The sequence below is a fragment of the Notamacropus eugenii genome, chromosome 6 (assembly GCF_028372415.1).
Source record: "Notamacropus eugenii isolate mMacEug1 chromosome 6, mMacEug1.pri_v2, whole genome shotgun sequence".
Lineage (NCBI taxonomy): Eukaryota > Metazoa > Chordata > Mammalia > Diprotodontia > Macropodidae > Notamacropus > Notamacropus eugenii.
The window spans coordinates 150,928,736-150,952,205 of NC_092877.1; the positions used below are offsets into that span (position 1 = coordinate 150,928,736).

Sequence of the window (23,470 nt, forward strand, 5' to 3'; positions counted from 1 at the left end):
ACAATGATAATGAAATAGTTATCAGAATATTTAAAGAAAAATAAGCTCATAGACTCAAATTTAAAAATCCCAGCTCTATCCTGTGGTAATTAGTATTTTTAAATTGTTACTTTTAAAGTATTAAAATTTGCCTTTTGGAAAACATATATTCACTCCACCAGCCACCTACTATATATATTGAGAAGGTAAAAGAAGAGACCCAGGATAGAGCTTTTGGGGACACCTTGGCTTACTCAGTGGGAGATGCAGGATGTTCCAGCAGAGGAGACTGAGAAGGAGTAAAAAAAACCAAGATAGCAGTGTCGCAGTAACCAAGGGAGAAGAGAGTGTCCAGGAAGAGGGAGGCTGACAGCAGCGTAAGCGGCAGAGATAGCAAACAGAAGCAGGGCTGAGAAAAGACACTTGCATGGATCAGAGATGTTATTGTTGACCTTTAGAGAACAGTTTATCCCGTAGTGGTATCAGAAGAGAGATTGTAAGAGGGTGAGAATCTCTTAACCTTTTAAATCATAATATTGAATTACTGACAATGCCCTGCATGTTTTCAATTATGTGTACTCTCCAGTGTATTTGGTAAATGCCCTCTGTCATATGGTGTTTGGGTATGTTTCCAGTGTCAGAACATCTTTTAGATTGACAAAGTATGCTTTTAAAAGTCTGTTAACATGGTAAGTTCTTCCACCAAAGTCCTCTTCTGGTTTGTGGCTTGGAGGTGACTCTGGGTTCTTGAAGGCTACGGTAGTGGAGCACAAATTCTTTCCAAGTTGCAAAAGACCTTGCACAGAACAGACCTCAGAGATGTAGATCTGTCGTCTGAAAAGTATGCTAGCTGAGTTCAAGAAAGCTTATTACTAAGTTAGCTGCAGGGTGATCATTTCTATTTGTTTGTTTTGCCAAAACAAATCTTAGAGATCATATGCTAAGATATCTGTGCCAAAATGTTTTAATTTTCTGGAATCATAATTGCCTCTTTTATCTTCAATGAATCGATTAAAATTGGTTGCAGCCTGCCTTGGTAGGTGGATTGCTCACCTAAGTGAAATCCTGGATCTTTAGAATATTTAAGTAATATACTAGTTTATTCTACACAGAGTCCAGCTTTATTGCCTTCTTGTTTCATGAATGTTACTCTGGGTTCTTGAAGAGTATGCTTGTGGAACACAAACTCTCTCCAGTGTTAGTATACTAAAAAGACTTTGAGTATAATTCCAGCAACACTACTATATGAAGATCACCCTAGTGGAATATGGGGAGAGTCACCACGTGTAGGCTGGTCATATGGTGATAAATTCTTTGGCCAAGACAAACTCATGAACCAAAGAGAAATAGAAAATGGCCTTAGTCCTGTATGATCCCCTTATGATTCTGTAAATACAGTCCCAGAGTGACAGAATTTGTAAATAGTAACCATTGGTACTCTAGAAATTAGGTCCTGGTATAGTGACTGAGTGGACATAGTATAGGAATGAAATTTTATGTGTGTCCATTCTTACTATTGACATTGAAAAACAGGAAAAAAATAATAAAAGACAAGCCATAAACATAAGTTATCATCATTTTCTAAGGAAGATTAACTAATGCAAATCATTCACCATGACAAGGAGACCAGAAAGACCTTTGAAAACTCTATAAAAAGATAATCTTCTTGGGGTAGCAAGGAGTTAAGCAGCTAAGTACAGCCTTGGTTTAGAAGATAAATTTGTTTATAAAATCTTAGCAGGGTAATGGTAAAAGATTATGAATGTCAATGCCTCATGAAATGCCAAGAAGTAGTTTACATAAAGTTTATTGGTGAGAGACCTAATTCAGCCAGATAATTCTGAGATCACTTGAGGTTGAAACTAGGAGGAGGAAAGCCAAGAAATGAAAAATGGAAGATATCTGTAAAGATTTCCGTAGCAAAATCTTTTCTCTGTCAGTTATGTTAGACCATCACATTTGGACTCTTATCGCCATAATCCCATGAGGAAGTAAAAATGACACTAAAAAGATATGGAGAAAAGCTAGACTAGACCATGTATGCCCAGAAGGGGTCAGTGCTGGAAGCAGCGCAGTTTTGAGGGCTTTGAGGAATCGAATCTTAAAATAATCTGAAAGGAGACAAACACTTGAAAAAAGTCATCTTCTAATTATTTTTTTTCAAAGACTATCTGGAACTGTCAGCTACTAATTTGTATGTTAACTTTTCTGTCTCTAAAAATCTCCATGAGAAAAATCTGTCATGCAAAGGGCATTGCTTCTGTGAACGTGGGGGTTTTCACAAACAGTATTCTACCACAGAGCACATTGTTACAGTCACACGTCTGACTGAAAGGTACGGTGAATACAAGAGTCCATTGCACTCATTGTTCTGTTTTGTGGTTCTTTCAGTTATTTCAGTCATATCTAACTCTTCACGACCCTATTTGGGGTTTTCTTGGAAAGAGACTGGAGTGGTTTGCTGTTTTCTTCCCCAGCTTATATTACAGATGAGGAAAGTAAGACACAGGGTCACACAGCTAGTGAGAGCCTGAGGCTAGATTTGATCTTGGGTCCTCCTGACTCCAGGCCTGGTGCTCTATCCACTGTTCTACCTAGCTTCCCTATTGTTTGTTTACCATAAAACAGTGTATTTGATTCAGTAAACTAACTCCTTGAAAACTTTTTCAGCAAAGTATTGCCAATACATATGTTCAAATCATAAAGCTTCAGAGACGCTTTGACCCTTTGAATGCTAATATCCTGTGAAGCATAAAATAGAGAGGTAAGTGCTTTCCAAAGCTGTTTGCCCCTGTTTTGGAGGATGCTGAATACAGCCTAAATGGAAATTGGAACTCCTATAAATGGTGGTGTCTTCTAGATGGTATTCTGTGGGTAGCGTTGTATGGATCACATCAATCCTCAGAACAAGGCAGGGGCACACACTGGAAAAACCAAATGGATGAAGAATCCCTATTGTGCAAAGTATGATATTCATTTGAATGGACAGCCCGTAGTACTATTGCATCAGTATATTTGATAGACACTGCAGCTGGACAAATAATTGGGCTCAGAATTTATTAGAGAGAGATGTATGGGTGGACTTACCTTTGGGAAGTTATGAAGTACTTGTAATGGCCCCAAGTTTTTCCCTGAAACAAAGGCTCTCTGAAAATCATTACTCTTTTGGTGATACTACATTTTTGTGAGGAATTAATGTTGAATGTCACCAAAAGGCAATGAAGAAGCATGTGGTGAGTGTGAGTATGCTGCAGCATTGTACAAGAATGACGTATCACCACAGACATGCATAACCAGGAAGAGGTTCTTTGAGAGAGAGCTGTTGGCCAACACATATGTTCTGTTCACATATATGTAATGCCAAGAAATCTAGAAGAAGATTCTGCAGCCTGTTAGGTGAAGCCCCCTGTGAGGGATTTATAGGAGGACATAAACCAAACATGGAATGAGAAGGTGTAGAGGGATCCACTCTGAACCAGGTGTAATATGAATCGTTGGAGATAATACCATTAACGAGATTGTAGATGGGTCAGAGTATGCTGTCATGAACTTAAAATTGAACAAAATTCTCTACCATGTAACTTAGTGAAGTGGGAATTATTCTGGTTGTGAATGATCAAACTAAATAGACAGCTTTATTGCCATTTTTTAACATGAAAATTTCATATTCTTCAAAAAGATGATGATAAAAAATATGTTTATTTAGAATCTATCTCCAAAGCCATCATGTTGTAATTAACTTGATTAGTCTGGAAAAGGACTAATAATAGGTTAAAAAGTTGTACTAAATGCTTTGCAAATATTAGAATTATAGTTATTTGTGTCTACATTTACTAGCCAGAAAAAGTCATTGTTTTGTTTTGGGTTAGTGCTACAGGTTTTGGGTTTTTTTTACAGAGTTGGTTATCTAAGTCTTTTAAATATCTAGTATGTGAGTAGAATTTAATGCCTGGTGAGACTGTGCTAAAAAGGAAGAATTATATTTAAATGTGTTTTAGAGTAAGTATGTAAAAGAATGATTTACAACCATTGCTCCAGGTGATGTTCTTAGTACTGAGAGGCCTGCCTAATTGAATCTTGTTGAAACTTCCCTGACGATACTAAATGTTAGTGATTTAGTATTGGAGTGGACATAATATACCTCTGGGAGCCAAAATTGGTTCTGGGCTCCTAATGAGAAATAACTGGGTACCCATATACAGTCTACATTGTTTTTTATTCTGTTGTCTGATGTGATAATTACATAGTATACACATAATAAATACCAGTCTACATCTTCTCCCTGCTCTTTGATCTGTCCTCATCTCAACTACCCCTACTTTTTAAAATCAGACTATATCCAGAACGTACGTGAAAGTACAGGATCTAGAAGTATATCACATTGATCATGTTGTGTCTCTGATAAGGACAGTAGCCTACGTTAGGTCATTCTCTTCGTAGTTTTGACATTTATTTGGAATTTTAAATTCTAGACTTTATAAAACTTTTGTAATTTTTACTGGAAGTAGCCTACTACTTGATTCCGCATAATAATAACATTTGACTGCAGAACAACCAGAGTATTAAAGATATAGAACAGTTTTGTAGTTTTGTTTAGTCCCTTTTAAGTTGATCTTTTTTCTTTCTGATGTTTGTTTAAAAAGATTTACTCCCTAAAAGTTTGGCTTCTTGTTCTTGATCTTCCAGTCAAATTCCAAGTGTGTTTTCTAATACTTTTAGTTGCTATAGAAATAACTCTCAGAAGTCCTAACATTTACTGGGAGATCACTAGGTAGAGAAAATGGATGGGAAGGAGGAAATCTCTCTGGCTGTTATTTAACACACTTATTTAATGTGCTGATAGTTGTGTTGTTTGAATTGGTAGAGTTGCTTTTGTTTTTTTAAATAGATAATGTAGGAGCCCAGAAATTGTATATAAAATATTAATTTTTATCTCAGTCTTACTAGTAAATCCATTTTTCATTTTATGTAATTCTGAATAGTAAGGTAGCATTTTTTTCTAAAAAGTTTTCTGAATTTTTTAGGGAGGAGTCAAGAGAATGAATAATTTTTAGAATTAGAGAATGTTGGCTTTTTCTTGCATTTTTATTGAGTATAACAAATTCACTTCATATATGCAAATTATTTCTGGCCTATTATTAGCAAGTAACTCTAGTTATGCCATCAGCTAACTGTAGTAGAAACATCCATGACCAGTGATAGTTTTCTCATCGTTTGCTATGCTGTGTTATAATTTATAATTTCTCATTGCAAAACTCTTGAGCTTAATGGCCTGTGTGACTTAGCAAGGAGCTTGTGGAGCTGGAAAAATCAAGAGTCATGTAAAGGTTATATTTGTAGAAAACTCAGGAGAGTTGTTTGTGGCACAGACTAAATAATTTGACTTTTTTAACCTATATGGCAGTCTGAAGTACCTCAGGCCTAAAGATTCCCTTTGTCTTTGAAATGGAAGACATTTATTTAGAACTAAGAGCAACCTTCCTTTCATAGGAACCCTTATGCCAGACAGTAATTGTTTGTGAAACACATATACCTCCCACAAAACATAAAACTGCCAGACTCACATGTTGGAACATCAAGGCTTATTTTCTCTCCCTTGGTAAGCAATAGAAACTTTAGGGCTTTGAAAAGTTAGAAAGACAAGTAGTATTCAATTAAGAGTCCAAAAGTTATATGTAGCTGGTAATCAAATTGCTTAAGTAGGAAAGAAAAGAAAAAAAATACTTACCCATGCTCAGTCTGAACAGATATCTTGCTACAGTCTAAAGTGAATGATACACTGAGAAAAAGTTCTATTCCTTTCTATCCCCATTCAGTTTTCTCCAGAGGTCTCCCATATCTAACTTTTCTAAAATTCTGTCTACCTCCTTAACTTCTTTCTTGTTTATTTTGTGGATAGATGCATCCAGTTCTGAGTTGAGGTCTTCAGTAGTATAGTTTCGCAGTCTTTTTCTTCCTGGAACTCAGTTAACTTCTCTAAGAATTTGGATGCTACATGTGCTTGGTGCATGTATGTTTAGTAATGATATTACCTCATTGTCTATGGTGCCTTTTAGCAGTATGTAGTTTTGTAGGATCTCTTTTAATTAGATCTGTTTTCACTTTTGCTTTGAATGAGATCAGGATTGCTAACCCTGTTTTTTTTACTTTCTTCAGCTAAAGAATAACGTATTCTACTTCATCCTTTTTACTTTACTCTGTGTATATCCCTCTGCTTCATATGTGTTTCTTGTAAACAACAGATTGTAGGATCATGGTTTTTAATCCACTCTGCTATCCGTTCCTGTTTTATGGGAGAGTTCATCCCATTCACACTGACAGTAATGATTACTAACCATGTCTTTTTTTTTTTTTTAATTATTTATTTAACTTTTAACATTCATTTTCACAAAATTTTGGGTTCCAAATTTTCTCCCCTTTTGTCCCCTCCCCCCACCCCAAAACATCGAGAGTTCTAGTTGCCCCTGTCTGCCAATCTGCCCTCCCTCCCTCCCCACCCCTTCCCTTTGGAAGACAAGCAATTCAATATAGGCCAAATCTGTGTAGTTTTGCAAATGACTTCCATAATAGTAGTGTTGTGTGAGAACTAATTATATTTCCCTCCATCCTATCCTGTCCCCCATTACTTCTGTTCTCTCTTTTGATCCTGTCCCTCCCCATGAGTGTCGACCTCAAATTGCTCCCTCCTCCCCATGCCCTCCCTTCCATCATCCCCCCCACCCTGCTTATCCCCTTCTCCCCCACTTTCCTGTATTGTAAGATAGGTTTTCATACCAAAATGAGTGTGCATTTTCTTCTTTCTTTAGTGGAAGGTGATGAGAGTAAGCTTCATGTTTTTCTCTCACCTCCCCTCTTTATCCCTCCACTAATAAGTCTTTTGCTTGCCTCTTTTATGAGAGATAATTTGCCCCATTCCATTTCTCCCTTTCTCCTCCCAATATATTTCTCTCTCACTGCTTGATTTCATTTTTTTAAGATATGATCCCATCCCCTTCAATTCACTCTGTGCACTCTGTCTCTATGTGTGTGTGTGTGCATGTGCATGTGTGTGTGTGTAATCCCACCCAGTACCCAGATACTGAATAGTTTCAAGAATTACAAATATTGTCTTTCCATGTAGGAATGTAAACAGTTCAACTTTTGTGAGTCCCTTATGACTTCTCTTTGCTGTTCACCTTTTCATGCTTCTCTTCATTCTTGTGTTTGAAAGTCAAATTTTCTTTTCAGCTCTGGTCTTTTCATCAAGAATGCTTGAAAGTCCTCTATTTCATTGAAAGACCAGTTTTTCCCCTGAAGTATTATACTCAGTTTTGCTGGGTAGGTGATTCTTGGTTTTAGTCCTAGTTCCTTTGACTTCTGGAATATCCCATTCCATGCCCTTCGATCCCTTAATGTAGTAGCTGCTAGATCTTGTGTTATCCTGATTGTATTTCCACAGTACTTGAATTGTTTCTTTCTAGTTGCTTGCAATATTTTCTCCTTGACCAGGGAACTCTGGAATTTGGCTACAATGTTCCTAGAGTTTCTCTTTTTGGATCTCTTTCAGGCGGTGTTCTGTGGATTCCTTGAATATTTATTTTGCCCTCTGGTTCTAGAATCTCAGGGCAGTTTTCCTTGATAATTTCATGAAAGATGATGTCTAGGCTCTTTTTTTGATCATGGCTTTCAGGTAGTCCCATAATTTTTAAATTGTCTCTCCTGGATCTATTCTCCAGGTCAGTTGTTTTTCCAATGAGATATTTCACATTCTCTTCCATTTTTTCATTCTTTTGGTTTTGTTTTGTGATTTCTTGGTTTCTCATAAGGTCATTAGCCTCCATCTGTTCCATTCTAATTTTGAAAGAACTATTTTCTTCAGTGAGCTTTTGAACCTTCTTTTCCATTTGGCTAATTCTGCTTTTGAAAGCATTCTTCTCCTCATTGGCTTTTTGAACTTCTTTTGCCAATTGAGTTAGCCTATTTTTCGAGGTGTTATTTTCTTCAGCATTTGTTTGGGTCTCCTTTAGCAGGGTGTTTACTTGTTTTTCATGCTTCGCTTGCATGTCTCTCATTTCTCTTCCCAGTTTTTCCTCCACCTCTGTAACTTGATTTTCAAAATCCTTTTTGAGCTCTTCCGTGGCCTGAGCCCATTGAGTGGGCTGGAATACAGAAGCCTTGACTTCTGTGTCTTTGCCTGATGGTCAGCATTGTTCTTCCTCATCAGAAAGGAAGGGAGGAGATGCCTGTTCACCAAGAAAGTAACCTTCTATAGTCTTATTTTTTTTCCCTTTTCTGGGCATTTTCCCAGCCAGTGACTTGACTTCTGAGTATCCTCTCCACCCCCACCTTGCCTCCAGATCTGCCCAGCCCGCACTTGGGGTCTGAGATTCAAATGCTGGTTCCCAGCCTCAGGGCTTTGGGCGGGGGCAGGGCTGCTATTCAGTGTGAGATTAAGTTCAGGTGCTCAGGTGGGGGCAGGGCCACCTCACGGGCTCAGTTCCCTCAGGGGGTTTATGCAGAGACCTTCAACAATGGATCCGGGGTCCTGCCTGCTTGGGGAGCCCTGGTCTGCTCCCACCTCCGCTGCTGCCTCCCGAGGGGGCCTGAGTTATGGGGGCACCCCACTACCCTCTCGACCCACCAAAGAGACCCTCTCACCGACCCTTGTCACCTGTGGGTGGAGGGACCCGCGTGGCTGCTGAAGATTCCGTCCCTGAAGCCTGCTCGGATCTGCTCCTTTCGGTGCTGTGCCACTGAGGCAGGGTTGGGCTCTGCTCCGGGTCTGGAGCGCAAGGAACTTTTTGTGAGAGGTTTTCAGGCTCTCTGGAGCAGAAATCTCGTCCGCTCCGCTCTGTGGCTTCTGCTACTCCAGAATTCGCCGGTGGTTCCTTTTTTTTCACAGGTATTTTATGGGCAGTGGGTTCGGAGGTAGCATTATGTGCGTCTTTCTACTCCGCCATCTTGGCTCTGCTCCTCTAACCATGTCTTTCTCTCCATCCTGTTTTCCCCCTTTTTTAATGCTTTTCTCTCTCCTTTCTCCCTTTCCCCTCCTCACTAGTGTTTTGCTACTGAGCACCAGCTCCCTCAGTCTGCCCTCACTTCTACCCACCCCCTCCTTTTTTTTTTGTCCTTTTCTCTCCTACTTCCTATAGGGTGTGTTAGATTTCTATACTTAACTGAGTATGTTATTCTTTCTTGGAGCCAAATCTGATGAAAGGTTCAAGCAATGCTCACGTCCCCTCCTTCTTTCCCTCTTCTACTGTAATAGGTCTTTGCACTTCTTCATGTGACATAATTGACCCTTTTCTACCTCCTCCTTTCCCCTTTCTCCCAGTACAATCCCTTTTTTTAAACCTCTTAATTATTTTTTTATCATCACATCAAATTCAGCTTATACCAGTACTCTCTGTCTATGTATGCCCCTTCTAAATGTTGTAATACAGATAGCATTCTCAAGAGTTACAAGTATCATCTGCCTATGTAGGGATGTAAACAGTTTAACCTTGTTGAATATCATGGCTTTTTTTTCTCTTTTCTGTATACCCTTTTATGTTTTCTTGAGTCTTTGTAGATCAATTTTCTGTTCAGCTCTGTTTTTTTCATCAAGAAAATTTGATATTTCCCTATTTCATTGAATGTCCATCACCTCCCCTGAAAGATTATGCTCAATTTTTCAGGGTAGTTGGTTCTTGGTTGTAATCCAAGATATTTGCTTTCTAGAATATTGTATTCCAAGCCCTCCAGTCCTTTAATGTAGAAGGTAGGTACTGTGGTTCCATAGTATTTAAATTCTTTCTTTCTGGCTTCCTGTAGTATTTTCTCCTTGAAGTGATAATTCTGGAAAGTGGCTGCAGTCTTCCTTGGAGTCATCATTTGGTGGATTCTTTTAATGACTATTTTACCCTCTGGTTCTAGGACCTCAGGGCAGTTTTCCTTAATAATTTCTTGAAAGATGCTGTTCAGGCTTTTTTTTTTTTCTTTTTTTCTTTTTTTGAATCATGAGTTTCAGGTTGACCAATAATTCTTTTTTTTTGTTTGTTTCCACACTACTTTATTTCATTATAAATAATACAAAAATAGTTTTATTATTAAGAAAATGTAGTGTAGTAGTATAGTTGTCCTTGGAGCAGAAGATCTAAGTTCAGGTCCTGTCTCTGGCATATCCTGGCTTTGTAACTCTGGACAATTGACTTCTCAGTGCCCTTAGCAATTCTTCAATACTGTAAGTTTCAAAAAAGGTATCAGTCTGCCCTGGTGGGGGGAGTTTCTTCATCTAGGAGTTCCCTATGCCAGTGAGATCATTGGCCCAGTCCTTGTCCCTAATCTTTAATTATGAATTTATTATCCTTGTTAATTGCTCACATTTATATGGTTCTTGAGGTTTACAAACAACTTTGCTCGTAACAACCTTATGAAGTTAAATGGTATGAGATTTCCAGTGACTGCTTATTTGACCAATAATTCTTAAATTGGCATTCTTGTATCTCTTTTCCAGGTCAGTTGTTTTTCCAATGTGGAATTTTACATTTTCTTCTATTTTTTTTCACTCTTTTATTTGCTGATTCTTGATGACTCATAGAGTCATCAGCTTCCACTTAACCAATTCTAATTTTTAAGGAATTGTTTTCTTCAGTTAGTTTTTGTACCTCCTTTTCCATTTGACCTATTTATGCTTTTTTTAAGAAGTTGTTTTCTTCAGTCCATTTTTCTCTTTCCTTTTCCAAGCTGTTGACTCACTCTTGCATACCTCTCATTTCTTTCCTCAGTTTTTCTTCTCCCTCTGCTGTTTGACAAAAACAGGTGGTAAGGACTGTTTTAAAATCTTTCTTGAGTTCTTCCAAGCTTTTTTGGACTTGAGACCAATTCATATTCCTCTTTGAGGTTTCAGATGTAGGCATATTGAGAATGTTTTTCTCTTCTGAGTTTGCGTTTTGATCTTCCCACTCCCCATAGAAACCATCTTTGATCAGTGTTCTTTTTTGCTTTTTGCTTGTCTTGTCTACTACTTCCTGACTTTTAAAGTTGAGCTCTGCTTCTGGGGTGCTGAGGGACACTGTCTCAAACTTGTACTGGGGGCCAGAGGCCTGGTCACTGGCTTTGTGTGCGGGGGCCTCAGATGCTGACAGCTGGAGGCTGTAGGGGTCTGGCAGCTTACCTGTTGTTAAGCTGGAGTTCTAGTGGTGGTGTCTGGCATGCACTAGGGCCAGGTGGGATTTTTCTGCATTTTCTTGGGGCTACACTGAACTATGTGGGGGTCCAGCCACTGGAGAATGCCTGTTTGCTCTGGACAGGTGGAGGTCCACCAGCCTGACCATGGCTGCGTAATGGGCTGCCCTGGCTCACATGGTGGTTTTCTGAGCTGGAGTCTAAGGGTTCCCTTGGGTATACTAGGACAGGAGGGGGTCCTGGTGTTTGTCTCCTCTCCTTTCTGGGACTCAGGATCTCCCACCAGTTTGCTGAGGTGAGGCTTGTTGTTGGGATGCTTCCTGTCCTGGAATGCATGCCCCTTTTACCCAAGTGTGATGGACCTTTCTTACTGAAAGTTTAACCTCCAAGTTTCTCCCGTTAAAAAACAGCTTCGCTGCTGTCTTTCTGTTGACTCCACTATTCCAAGGTTTCTCCTAAGGTGCTGTTTTCTGTTTTTTTCAGAGATCGATAAGGGAGAGTGACAGCAATTTACTGCTTATTCTGTCATCTTGGCTGCCTAAAGTCCCAAGCCCATTTCTACTTTCCTGTCATCTCTTGTATATGCCCATTTCTCTCATCTGACACTGCAGCCATCTTAGCACAGTTCCTTATCACCTCCAAACTGGACAAGCAGTGGCCTAGCAGTTGGTCTTCCTTCATCTCTTCCCTCTCCAGTCCATTGTCTGCTCAGCTCTTAAACTGACCTCCCTAAAATGCAAGTCTGACCGCACCACCCACACAAACACCCCTCCCTTCCGTCAGTAAGCTCCTGGTTTCTCCAGAATCAAATATAAAATCCTCTGTCTTTAAGGCACTTCATGACCTGGCTCTTTCCTACCTTTTTTATCCTCTTACATCTTCCTTCCTTCCAGGGACATTGACTTCCTTACTTGAAACATACCATCTCCTGATTCCTAGTATTTTATTTTCACTGGCTATCCTCCATGCTTGGAATGCTTTCCCTTTTCATCTCTCTGCCTCCTAGCTTGCCTGGCTTCCTTCAGGTATTAAAGTCCCAACTTCTGCAGGAAGCCTTTCCTCAGTCTCCTTAATGCTAATGACTTTCCTCCGAGATGACCCCCAGTTTATCCTGTATGTAGCTTTGTATGGAGTTGTTTGCATGTTGTCTCCTCCACTGGACTGTGAGCTTCTTGAAAACAGGGATTGTTTCATAGAGCACTTACTTAGTTCTAATGGAGTGGGTGGGGTCCGTGAAGGTTTCATGAAGGAGGTAGTATTTATTTGAAGACAGCAGTTAGGTCCTCACGTATCAGTCTTCTCTTCCCCAGGCTAAATATTCCCAGTTATTTTAACTGTTTGTAGGCCTTGTGAAGTAATGGACAGAGGGGCAGTTTGGGAGTTAGGAAGAACCAGATTCAGATTCTGCTGCAGATACATGTAAGCACATACTAGCAATGTATAGAAGAAAGGAAAGTGGGAAGGAAGTGGGAGGGAGGTCACAGGCATTTATTAGGTTCCTCCTTTGTGCCAGGCACTGTGCTAAATGCTTTACAAATAACTTGTTCAGTCCTCACAGCAGCTCTGAAAGGGAGATATTGTCATCCTGTCATACCCCCATTTTACAGTTGAGGAAACTGAAGCAGACAGAGGTTAGGTGCTTTGCCCATGATCACACAGCCAAGACGTATCTGAGGCTGGATTTGAACTCAGGTCTTCCCTGACCCACCCCTCTATCCACATAGTCATCTGGCTGTCTAGGGTACAAGAGATTCCACAGTGGAAGACAATAGAAAGTTCAGTTAACTATTTAAAGTCCAGTTTGGGAATGGAGGAAGGTATGGCCAGAGCTCTATCAATCTTCATAAAGCACTGAAGGATGAAGGGACTGGTGTTGATGGTGAGGATGGAAAAATACATTTAGAAGGATTATAACACAGGAAGAATGGAGTTGTAAAGATTATAGTGAGAGAGAAATTTCAGAATTTTTGATCATGTAAATAGAATACTGGTGGTACACGGTTTGGTCAGTCGTCTGACCTTCCCTGTGTGTGACTGAGGTAGAATAAAGATGGAGGTTTTAAAGATGGAGGAAGTTAACAGAGTTGTGAAGTCTTCTGTCAATTAGTGGCTAATTTCCTTCTGTAACTGCTTAATAAATCTCTGTCTCCAGTCTTTCCCAGCTCTAATCCATCTAATACATTGCCCCCAGGTTCATGTTTCTAAAACATCAAATATATATTTGTTACTCTTGCTGAAAACTTGGAATGCCTTCCTACTCCTTGATTACCTGTCCACCACAATCTCCCTCTGTACCTGATCTTTCACATTTGAGCTCTGTAGTGTTCCTGAGGACCGTTTTTTATCTTCAAGACTTTATTTAGGCTTTTCCTTCTCTCTTCCACAGTTATCCCCTAAACTTCCAAAAATTGAAATGTTCCGTCTGTATGTTTGTAGCTCTGTTTAAGCCCCAGCTCAGCTGTGGTAAAATGATGCCTTCTGATTCCAACTAATAGTCTTTCCCTTTTCTGAATTCTTATAATAATTATTGTCTTTATGACTGTGATAAAGTGATGGGCTGTCTTATCTGGCAGTTTATCTGACTGATTTATGTCTGTATGGCTCTGCTCACTAGTAATATTCTGAGCAGTAATTGTTACTTTAGCCACAAAAGGTCTCTCTCCCTCCAGTTAAACACTGAGAGAAAGAAGCAGGGAAAGCCTTATAACAAATAAGCATAGTCAAGCTAAACAAATTATATTACCTTTCTTTTAGGAGATGGACAGTATGCTTCATCATAGGTTGTCTGGAGAGACAACCTTTTGAACTGAGTTCTTATCTTTCAGAGTTTTTCATTTAAATATTGTTGTCCTCAAAAAACTTGTTATCCTAGACCTGCCCACTTGACTTTGCATCACTTTTCAAAATCTTCCTTTTCATCATTTCTTACAATGCAGGAATATTCTGTTACATTCTTATACCATAGCTTGTCCAGCCATTCCCTGATTAATGAACACTCTTCCTCTTCCAAATCCTCCTCTTCCACCACCCCCTAGCCCCCATTTTAGATTCAAGTTCTTTTCTTTTCTTTTTTCCTTTTTAGTACCCCCTTCAGGATCAAGAAGTTTGCTTTGCTTGTGACTAGTCTTTCCTAATTGGGTTTTTTTTTTCTGTATAGATTCCATTACTTTTCTAAGAAACTCAGCGTGTCAAAGAATTCTAGATGCCAGAAATATGACAATTATATGGGAATAGGAAGGGTACAGTGGAGATGCTATATCTGAAATAATTCTTTTTTTTTACATAATCATATAGTGACTCCAGAGAAAGTGTCTTGGAAATATTCAGTCCCAAATGAAATACCACTTAAATAATGCCAGGAGTGTAAAAATGTTTATTAGAGGATTTTTTTAAACCATAATTGAAAATTTGAAAAAGTTATATTCATAAATCTACACATCTGTGAGTGAATTAACATCACTCTTCCCTCCTAGTGGTGACTTACTTGATAAGAACTCTAGTCTCATTGGCGTACACTCCCTGCTGTCTTTGATAGAATAGTCTTTTCTACCTAGATTCTCTGCAAAACCTGATAAAGACTTTTATTTTGGGCACCTTAAAGTTGGAAACTTGTAGGTTTTATCAGCTGGCATTCAGGCTTCTTCTTTTACCAACTCACTTCTATGATGGATTCCTCATTTGCTACTTCATCTGTTTTCCAGTGCTCCAGTGGATCTGTGTGCCTTCTCGTGATGCACAGCACTTACCATCCTTACTCGTCTTGTACAGCATTTGTCCATAGGTGTTCTCTCAATGGTTCTCCATAAGTGTGCTTCCTACTGTGCTGAGAGCCTTTCTTAAGTTGTCTTGACATTGTGAGAGTACCATGGAGAGCATATGGGCTGACCAAGACTTGTCCCATGCTCTTACCAGAGGACCAGCCCAGGTTTGGGTTTTTTTTTTTAATTTTTTACATTTCTTTGGCAAAATCCTTTAAACTGCCTCTCCTTCATAGTTTCTTGTTTGTGATGTGTTTTTAGTCTGCTCATGACCACCACATATCTCTCCAGTGTCCTTTGAGTAATTGTCATCTTAATTTCTTCAGAGATTATTATTCTGTGTTCTGTTGCTATTCTGCATCATCAAAAGAAAATGGGAAGGTTGGCTCTTGTTCCAGGGAGAAGATTGGAGTTGTTAAAATAACTTTGTGATTTTCTAAGGCATTCCAGTTCTTCCTCTCCTGGTCATTTTGGGTCACATTGTCATTTGGATAAGATTTCTCACCAACAAAAAATTATATAAATTGATGCAAAATGAAGTATGCACACAATAACTACAGTATGGTAAATGGAAACAGCAGCAAAGCATCTGCATTCAAGACTGAATGCCACAGCATTATAATGGTCCAGCCTGACGCCAGGGAGAAGGTGCCTCCCTCCCTCTTTGCGTGGCAAAACTATGAATGATTTAGGGTTTGATCGATATGTTTACTTTTACTGAGCTGATTTTTTTTTCTTTTATTCTTTGTTAAAAGGGATGAATCTCTAGGAAGGTAAGGAAAAAGTTCTATTGGAAAATGAAGGTGATGTAGAAACCAGAGATACCAATAACATTTTTTAAAAAGGCATACTGTGGATAATGTCGTCTGATCCTCTGCTTATTGAGATCAAGCACATTATAAAATAGGAAGCTGTGCTCCGCCACAGGTGTTTGCAGATGCACTGCAGAGTGCAGGTCGAACAGCGCTGTGTAATGAATAGTCACAGGCCTCCTTCTTGTACCTCTTGGCAGTGTGCCCGCAGGGGGAAAAACATCCCTAGAGTTGGCAGCTAGTTGTTGTGCTCTGCTTTTAGCTCTATATGTACAGTGGACTATTTCATGCAGTTTCTAAGCTCTTTGTTCCCATGCCTGGGGATCCCCACCTTCTTTGTGGCACTACTTGGCTGGCAGTTGATTTTGGGTGTAAAGATTTCTTACTGAAAGTATGTGGGGACCTAGGGATATTGAAGGGGAAATCTTACATTTACAGGGAAGTGAAATTCTGTCAGCTTTAACAAATAACTTCTAGCCATGGTTCCTTGGAAAATGCCCACTTGACAGGAAGCCACCAGTCATGGACCTTTTCCATCGTTTCAAGTGAACCTTTCCCATTCTCAGAAAATACAGAAAGGGAGTTGTGGGCACAGCCTCCTGCCTTACCCCTTCACTGTATGTGCAGCTCAGTGCCATTGAAACTGAGTGAGTCTCAGCTAATTCTAAGGCTCACTGATTCTATTCTCTATGTTACTTCTTGAATTTTAGCTGCCCTGTATCAGGGAAGTCTTGTCCTAGAAAGCATTGATGTTGTTGACTAGGAGGTTGTGTTTTCACCTTTGTGCCATTTTTCTTCTTCCTGAATGTCACTTATACTGAGGTGATCTCTGCCTTACTGAGTGCCCCTGGGAAGACTTTCTTCTAAAATTACATACAAAGTTTGTGCAATATGGTGGAAAGATTTTTTGTAATTTGATCTTCTGGATTCTTACCACAGAGAAGACGAACTAAAAGCTTTTGGCTAAGGAGATGAAATTATTCTTTTGATTTGTTTTATTTTCAGACTAGGCATTAGAAGTTCGTGATCTGGTTCTGTATTTCTTGCTCTAGGCGTATGCTTAACTGGTAGATTATTAAATGAGTGGAGGGAGTAGGAGGTTTAACATGATCCAGTTTCTGGTTGGGTGGGAAAGAACAGCTCCACAATCTGGGAACAGAGGCTGCTGATGATCCCCCTCAACGGAGTTCAGTATTCCCTCATCACTGACCATAAGAACCTAAAGCACTTGCAGACTTCTCATCATAATCAGTACCTACTTCTCTGTGCATCATCTTTCAACAGAATGGTCTTTTTTGTTACCTACATTCTCAGACATAAAAACTTTAATTTGGTCACTTGGAAAATCAATTCAGTAAACAAGTAGAAAACACATATAAAATAATTTCAGTAGATGGAGAGAAGTGGTGACAACTGAAGAATCCAGAAAAGCCCCATGTAAGAGATTAATTTGAGATCAGTCATCCCAGGAAGTCTTTTTATAAACTTTCTAATTATTAAATTTCAACCAAATCAGTTAAGTTTAATCTACCACCAGTCCACACTAGACCCATCTATTCAGCCTCTCCAAATAGGCATGACGCCCTGAAGTACTTCTGTGCAAAGTTTAGTATCTAGTCATATGAAGTATACCAAGGACCAAGTGGTGCAAGCATCAGATTTGTAGCAACCCCTGCCAGCTGCCCTGTGGGGGATAATAACATTTTCCCTCACAAACCTGCTCTTGTTTCTGGAGTATGATTCTATGTTAGTGGTGGTAAATACCATCTTTCACTTCCCCCTCCACTCCGTGCTAGGCTTCCATCGATGCCTAATGTTGCCCGTATGTTTCCTAAATTTTCTGACCTCATTTCCTCATATCAACTCTAGATTCCTAACTCTATTACTCATGGTCCTTCAGGTGAAGACTTAGTTTTCTGCAATAGATCCATCACCTCCCAGACCATCGGGCAGAGAGAAATACACAGACCAAACTTTGAAATGGCATTTCCCGTGCTATACCACTAGAGTGATTGGCCAAATTGTATTATTACTAACTTGATTTCCTTTTGCCTCCAGAATGTATGCTAACTATAATACAAACTCTGTTTTTTACTATTGGTTTTTTCTATGAATAGGCAGCTTGAATCAGATAAAGTCAGTTTCCTAAACACCCTCTGTGTTGCCTGCTCTTTCAGCATTGACCTCCCAACCTGAATCTCTACTTCTGTAAATGGATTTTCACTTTGCACCTATCCCTTTGGTGTTGGAGCTCTAAAGAAATCTGATACCAACCTGGCCTAACTTTTGGACTGTTCTTGTTTTGTATTCGACTCAAACCCCTGCTGTCTTTCCAGGACCGGTGATTGCCCTCATCATTATGATATACCTGCAGGACAGGATACAGCATGGCCATTTGGTCACGGAGCTCCTCATTCCTGAATGATTGCAGTCGCTTTCTAGTTGGTTTCAGTCTGTAGTCGCTTCTCCATGTTTTCCTTAGCAGCCTTACTACCCTGAAAGATGGCTCCACCCTCTGCAACCACCTCCTCTGAATGGTGAGGTCCTTGAGTCAGCCATGCTTACCTCAGTCACTGGAGTTCTCCGTCTTTCCTCCCTCACCACCTCCACCTTCTCATGTTAGAGTAGAAGCTTCTTGAGGACTGTCTTAATTTTTGCTTGGATCGTTTGTATTCTCAGCACTTGGCACTGTGCCTGATGCAGAACTTAATAGACGCTTTAGCTATTTATTTATACATATTGCCAGGTGAATCCCCACAGGGGTTGGGGGAGAGGGGAGCACTGCTTTATCCAGGTAACTCCTAATATCTACATGTTGCTTTCTGTGTTCAGCCCAAACTCTCCTTAGCATTCTAGGTCTTCCGTAACCTCTCCTTGCCTTTTGCATTCAACCTTCCTTCTCATTATTTTTGAACACAGAGCATCTGTTCACATTGGCAGAGTCAGCTGTCTTCTGTATATAACATGGTGATTTCCATCTCTTCTCTGCTTCTCTTGCTTTCTCTTATACCATCCTTCCCTCAACACACCAGTCCCAATCTGGAGTACCCTCTCCTCCCCCAGTCATCTTCCCGTTCTAAATCCCTACATCTTCACCTTCAAGTTCTTCTTAATTAACACAGTCTATAATAGAATGTTTCTCTTCTCTAAAGGCCTAGATCATAATGATTACGCATGTTGTTTTCTGTTTTTCTTGCGTTAAAATGTATATATAATCTCATATAGACTGTAATTAATACAAACCAAATTTTTCCTCTCTCAGCAATTAGCCAAATATTCTGCTATGCATGTTAGAGGTTTAAGAGGCAAAAGATGAACTAGTCCAGGAATATCAATTTAAAAAAAGGAACCATATGTACAAAAAATATAACTACTCTTTCTTTGTGGTGGCAAGGAACTGGCAGTTGTGGAGGTCCCCATCAGTCGGGAATGACTGAACAAATTATTTGGTTTGTAAATGTAACGGGGCACTACTACGCTATTAGGGGTAGTTTCAGAGAAACCTGAGAAAGCTTATATGAACTGATGCAGAGTGAAGGGAGCAGAACCAGAACAGTTTATACAATAGCAGCATTGTGAAGACAAGGGAGAAAAGGGAAAGGGAATAAGCATTTAGATGGCCCCTAACGTGCCAGACGCTGTGTTAAACCCTTTTTATAAATACCACAACGTGAGTAGGTGCTGTTATCCACATTTTGCAGTTAAGGAAATGAAGCAAATAGAAGTTGTGACTTGCCCAGAGTCACACAGTGTCTAAGGCTAAATTTGAATTCGGGTCTTCCCACCTGCATTCTTTCCACTGCTCCACCTAGTTGCCTCAACTTTGAGAAAAAAAACTTCAAAGACTCGAGAATTCTCCTAGATACAGTGGCCAACCACTGTTCGAGAAAACCAGTGATATGCTACTCATCGCCAGAGGGAGAGAGGTGATCAATTTGGGTTTCAAAATTGAGATATATCTTTTTTGGACATGACCAATGGCAGAATTTGTTTTGCTTGGTTGTATTTGTTAGAAAGAATTTTTTCTTTTAATTTTTTTTCTTCAGTGAGAGAGGAATAAAATAGATTTTTGTTAATTTAAAAAATTAAATTATATCTTTATAGAAAACAGTATTTGATCTAAAGTATAAGAAACATCATAGGCTGGGCAAACTTTTAATAAATACCTGTTGAATAAATGAATACAGCACTTTTTTATCCTTAATGGCCAAATTTGAAGGCCTACAAAGATCTGCTTACAATTATAATTTATCACTAAGTTAATTTATTCATCCATCTTGATCCTTTTTTGTCCTCTTCTCCTTTTCCTAAGGAAAAACTAATCAAGGTAACTGATTAGAAAGAAGTTAGACTTGTCCTAGACGTAATGCTTATATTTCAGTGTGTTTCCTATGAGGGACTGTTGAATGAACTGTTACAATTTGCTTATTTTAGATCAATATAGAAATTAGGCAGTTTTTTACCTTAAAGGGGAATGAAAAATGTGTGCTTAGGCTGGTGTTGATAAAGATGGCATTGTTTTTGTGGACAGTGTTTGGAGTCCTCATTATTTTAGGCATTTTTGTCGGTAAGTCAGAAAGCATGTGTTAGGAATGGGCTAGTCTGTTACTTGATTTTGAGAATGAATTCTGTTTAGAATGTATTTCATTTGGAGAATAATAATGAGCATCTAGGTTGCCTTCATTTTCTTTTATTAGTGATATGCGGAGATGAGTGATACATATTTTGTCCAATGTTTAATATTCAGTATAAAACAAAAGATAAAAAAATATCCATGGCTACGTGAACTTCACGTGTAACCAGCCTAATTTATTGACAGTATTTCGCTAGGGGAACATTTAACATTTCAAGAAAATGTTTCGAGCATTAGCTCAAAGATAATGTAGGACATTCAGCCGTTCTTGAACATTAGCTAGGAAATAATTTCCTCCTTGTTCATCCTAATTTCACCTTTTTTGCCATTTGCCTGAAGTCTGCATGTTATAAATTTGAAAATACACTTTTTTAATATCCCCAGGTCATTTAGTTAATAAATAAGGAAATGATTTGTTCTCTGAAGCCTGTGGAACATTTGGAAGCCTTATCATTGTGCTGCTTCTGCATCACGTTAGAATGCTGTGACACCATAAACAAATTCCAGACAGCACAAAGAGAAAGATAGTTTAAGATATGATTAAGATAATACAGCCATGCCTAAGCATTATGTATTGTGTGATTTTTACATGGATTTTCCCTTTTATTCAAACATTACTAAGGATTTGAAGCGTTCATTACCAGCTGGACTTGGTCTATCAGAAACCCAAATTACATCTCATGGCTTTGACAGCACCAAAGAGGGGGTCATTGAATCAGGACCATTTCAAGGTAAGAGCTCTTCTCCCCCCCCCCACCCCTTTTCTTAATTATATAAACTCGCTTAATTAATAACTTATATTTTATTAATGTCTCAAATGCTTGTAACTATTAACAAACCAGTATTAAATAACCATCATTGTAATCCTCAGATGATCAAAATAATCTTTAATAATATTCTTCATGTAAACAGTTCAATATTCACAACAGTTTCTTTGGACATGTTTTCATATAACTTTGAAAATTTGTTTTGTAATCTTTAATTAAGAGCATAATCATTGTAATACAATATCAGCATTTTTTCAGAGATTGAGGGCATGCTAAGGATTTTTTTTTTCCCCCAAAAATTGGACCTGTGATTTCAGTGATATAGAGGGCTATCAGGTGAAGAAACTCCTTTACTAATGCAGGTGAACACTTTCTGTGCAACCTCATAGTGTTAGAGAGTTTTCCAGAGCTCTGAAGGCTGTACATTTGGTTTGGTTTGTGCATATGTGGATTTCCTTTACATTTTAAGGTAATCAATTAAGGGTACGCATACTTATATGCATCTTTGTGATGGGAGTTAAGGGGAGAGATATAAGGCTATTTTAATATTATTTCCAATGTAGCCAATGAATATTTTTCTCAGCTATTTTTGAATTTTTGGAATACTTTTAATTCATTGCTAACAGTTTAGAGCAAAACTGTGGAACTGAGTTCCTTTTTCCAGAATTCTGTTACTGATGTCTGAGTCATCACAGGTTTAATAACATGGAACATTTAAGGATCCCTGATTTTGCAGGTCTGAGTCCTGCCTGATGTAAATCACAAGCCCCTTAAGAAAGGTAGCTTTTACAAATTGCCTGGTGAATCTCTCCAAATTTGGCCAGAATGGTTATCTCGTAACAGTCAGTCAGTAAGTATTCATAAAGTGTGCTCTTTTGTCACATGCTGGACACTGTGCCAGCTGCTGCTGATCAAAGTATGAGAATGAAACAGTGCCCACTCCAGAGATGACATCTAATGGAATGTTGCAGTCTGTCATACTCTTTGAAATTCTTTTTATACCTTTGTAAGTTAACATCTTCCTGCAAGTAAAGTTTTTGTATTTTTATAATCCTAGTACGTATCACTTCAATCAAATGAAATTATAAAATATATCTCTTTATAGCATCTCCTGCCAGTAAATATTCAAAATAAGCTCATATAATATTATCTCAATTTTAACATGACATCACCTTCTTTTAGTTCTTACTATTCCAAAAAAATGTTAGGCGCATGTAGTTAAAGTTCTTAATATTCCATTTTGTAGAACTCTGTCTGGAGAAAAATTGATGGTAAAAAGATTGTGAATGAGCAGCTGGTAGTAATAAGTCTTCTTGGCCTAAAGCAGCTCCATGTATTTTTAAGGTTGTTTAACAAATTAGACATGAAAAATATTTTGCTGTTATTTGTTAGCATTTTGAATGAAACACTACAACTGACATGTATTGGTTGCATGTCTTCCTTTAAAAAGTGGAGCGGTGTAAAATAATGCCATGAGAAAATCTGACCATTGCTTTTTAAAATGTAGAAACAACCAAATAACTTAAGTTTTAATAAATATTATAAAAAGAAATCAGAATTTCTTTGGATTTTGAAAAAAAAATACTTCAAACGAAATTGAATGTCCTGCAGGAACATATTAAAAGGGAAGCGGTCACTCTACCATGATTAGAATTGTTGAAGCCCATCCTGGTGGTGTATTTAATTTTTGTATCCACACTGAAGGATGGAGAGCTTGGTCTCACCAAAGAAAAGAAGCAACAGCAACTCAAGGATTTGAAAATAGGACCTGTGGAAAAATGATAGAGCAGTTAAGAGCTATTGGTCTTTGATGATCCTGATAGATGGCTTAATAACTGACTTTCAGGTAGGTGGTATTGGTTATTAGGCTAACGTTGGCAAGTTGTTTTCTGCAGACGACAAAACTTCGAAGAAAGTGAACTAAAATTCTAACGGAAATTTTTGCAGTTTCTTGATAAGAGAGTGCCAGTGAGTAAACATTTATTAGGTGCTAAGCACTGACAGGGACAGACAGGGAAATGTCAAGAGCATTCCCTGTTGTCAAAGGGTTCACGGTCTGATGGGGGAGACAATGTCAAACAACTGTGTTCAGACAAGCTCTCTCTAGAGGATAAATTGGGAATGATCAGCAGAGGGAGCACACTAGGATCAGCCAGGGTTTCAGGCTACTAAGAAAGGCTGTGGAATTAAGTAAACACAGCTACCTCCAAGTGCAACTTTTAGTTTTTAAAAACTCCACAAATCCCTCAGAATTGTGTTGTAGAAACTTGTTATACTGAATATTTTGCTGGAAGTTAGATTTCTGATTTGAAGGTGTTCAAGGTAAAGTGAAATTGATTTTATTGTTAGTCAATTAATTTGGGACTAAAATGTTCT

General features: G+C 38.7%; 1 protein-coding gene across 7 annotated transcripts in view; it reads left to right on the top strand.

The window, feature by feature from the left end:
- The window catches only part of ARFIP1 (ARF interacting protein 1), a 149,927-nt gene that overhangs the window by 39,376 nt on the left and 87,081 nt on the right, over window positions 1–23,470 (top strand). For all 7 annotated transcript variants that reach the window (XM_072621275.1, XM_072621274.1, XM_072621270.1 and 4 more), the window contains one exon: window positions 20,950–21,058. In XM_072621275.1, the coding sequence (XP_072477376.1) occupies window positions 20,950–21,058 (109 nt within the window). The remainder of the gene's footprint in view (window positions 1–20,949; window positions 21,059–23,470) is intronic.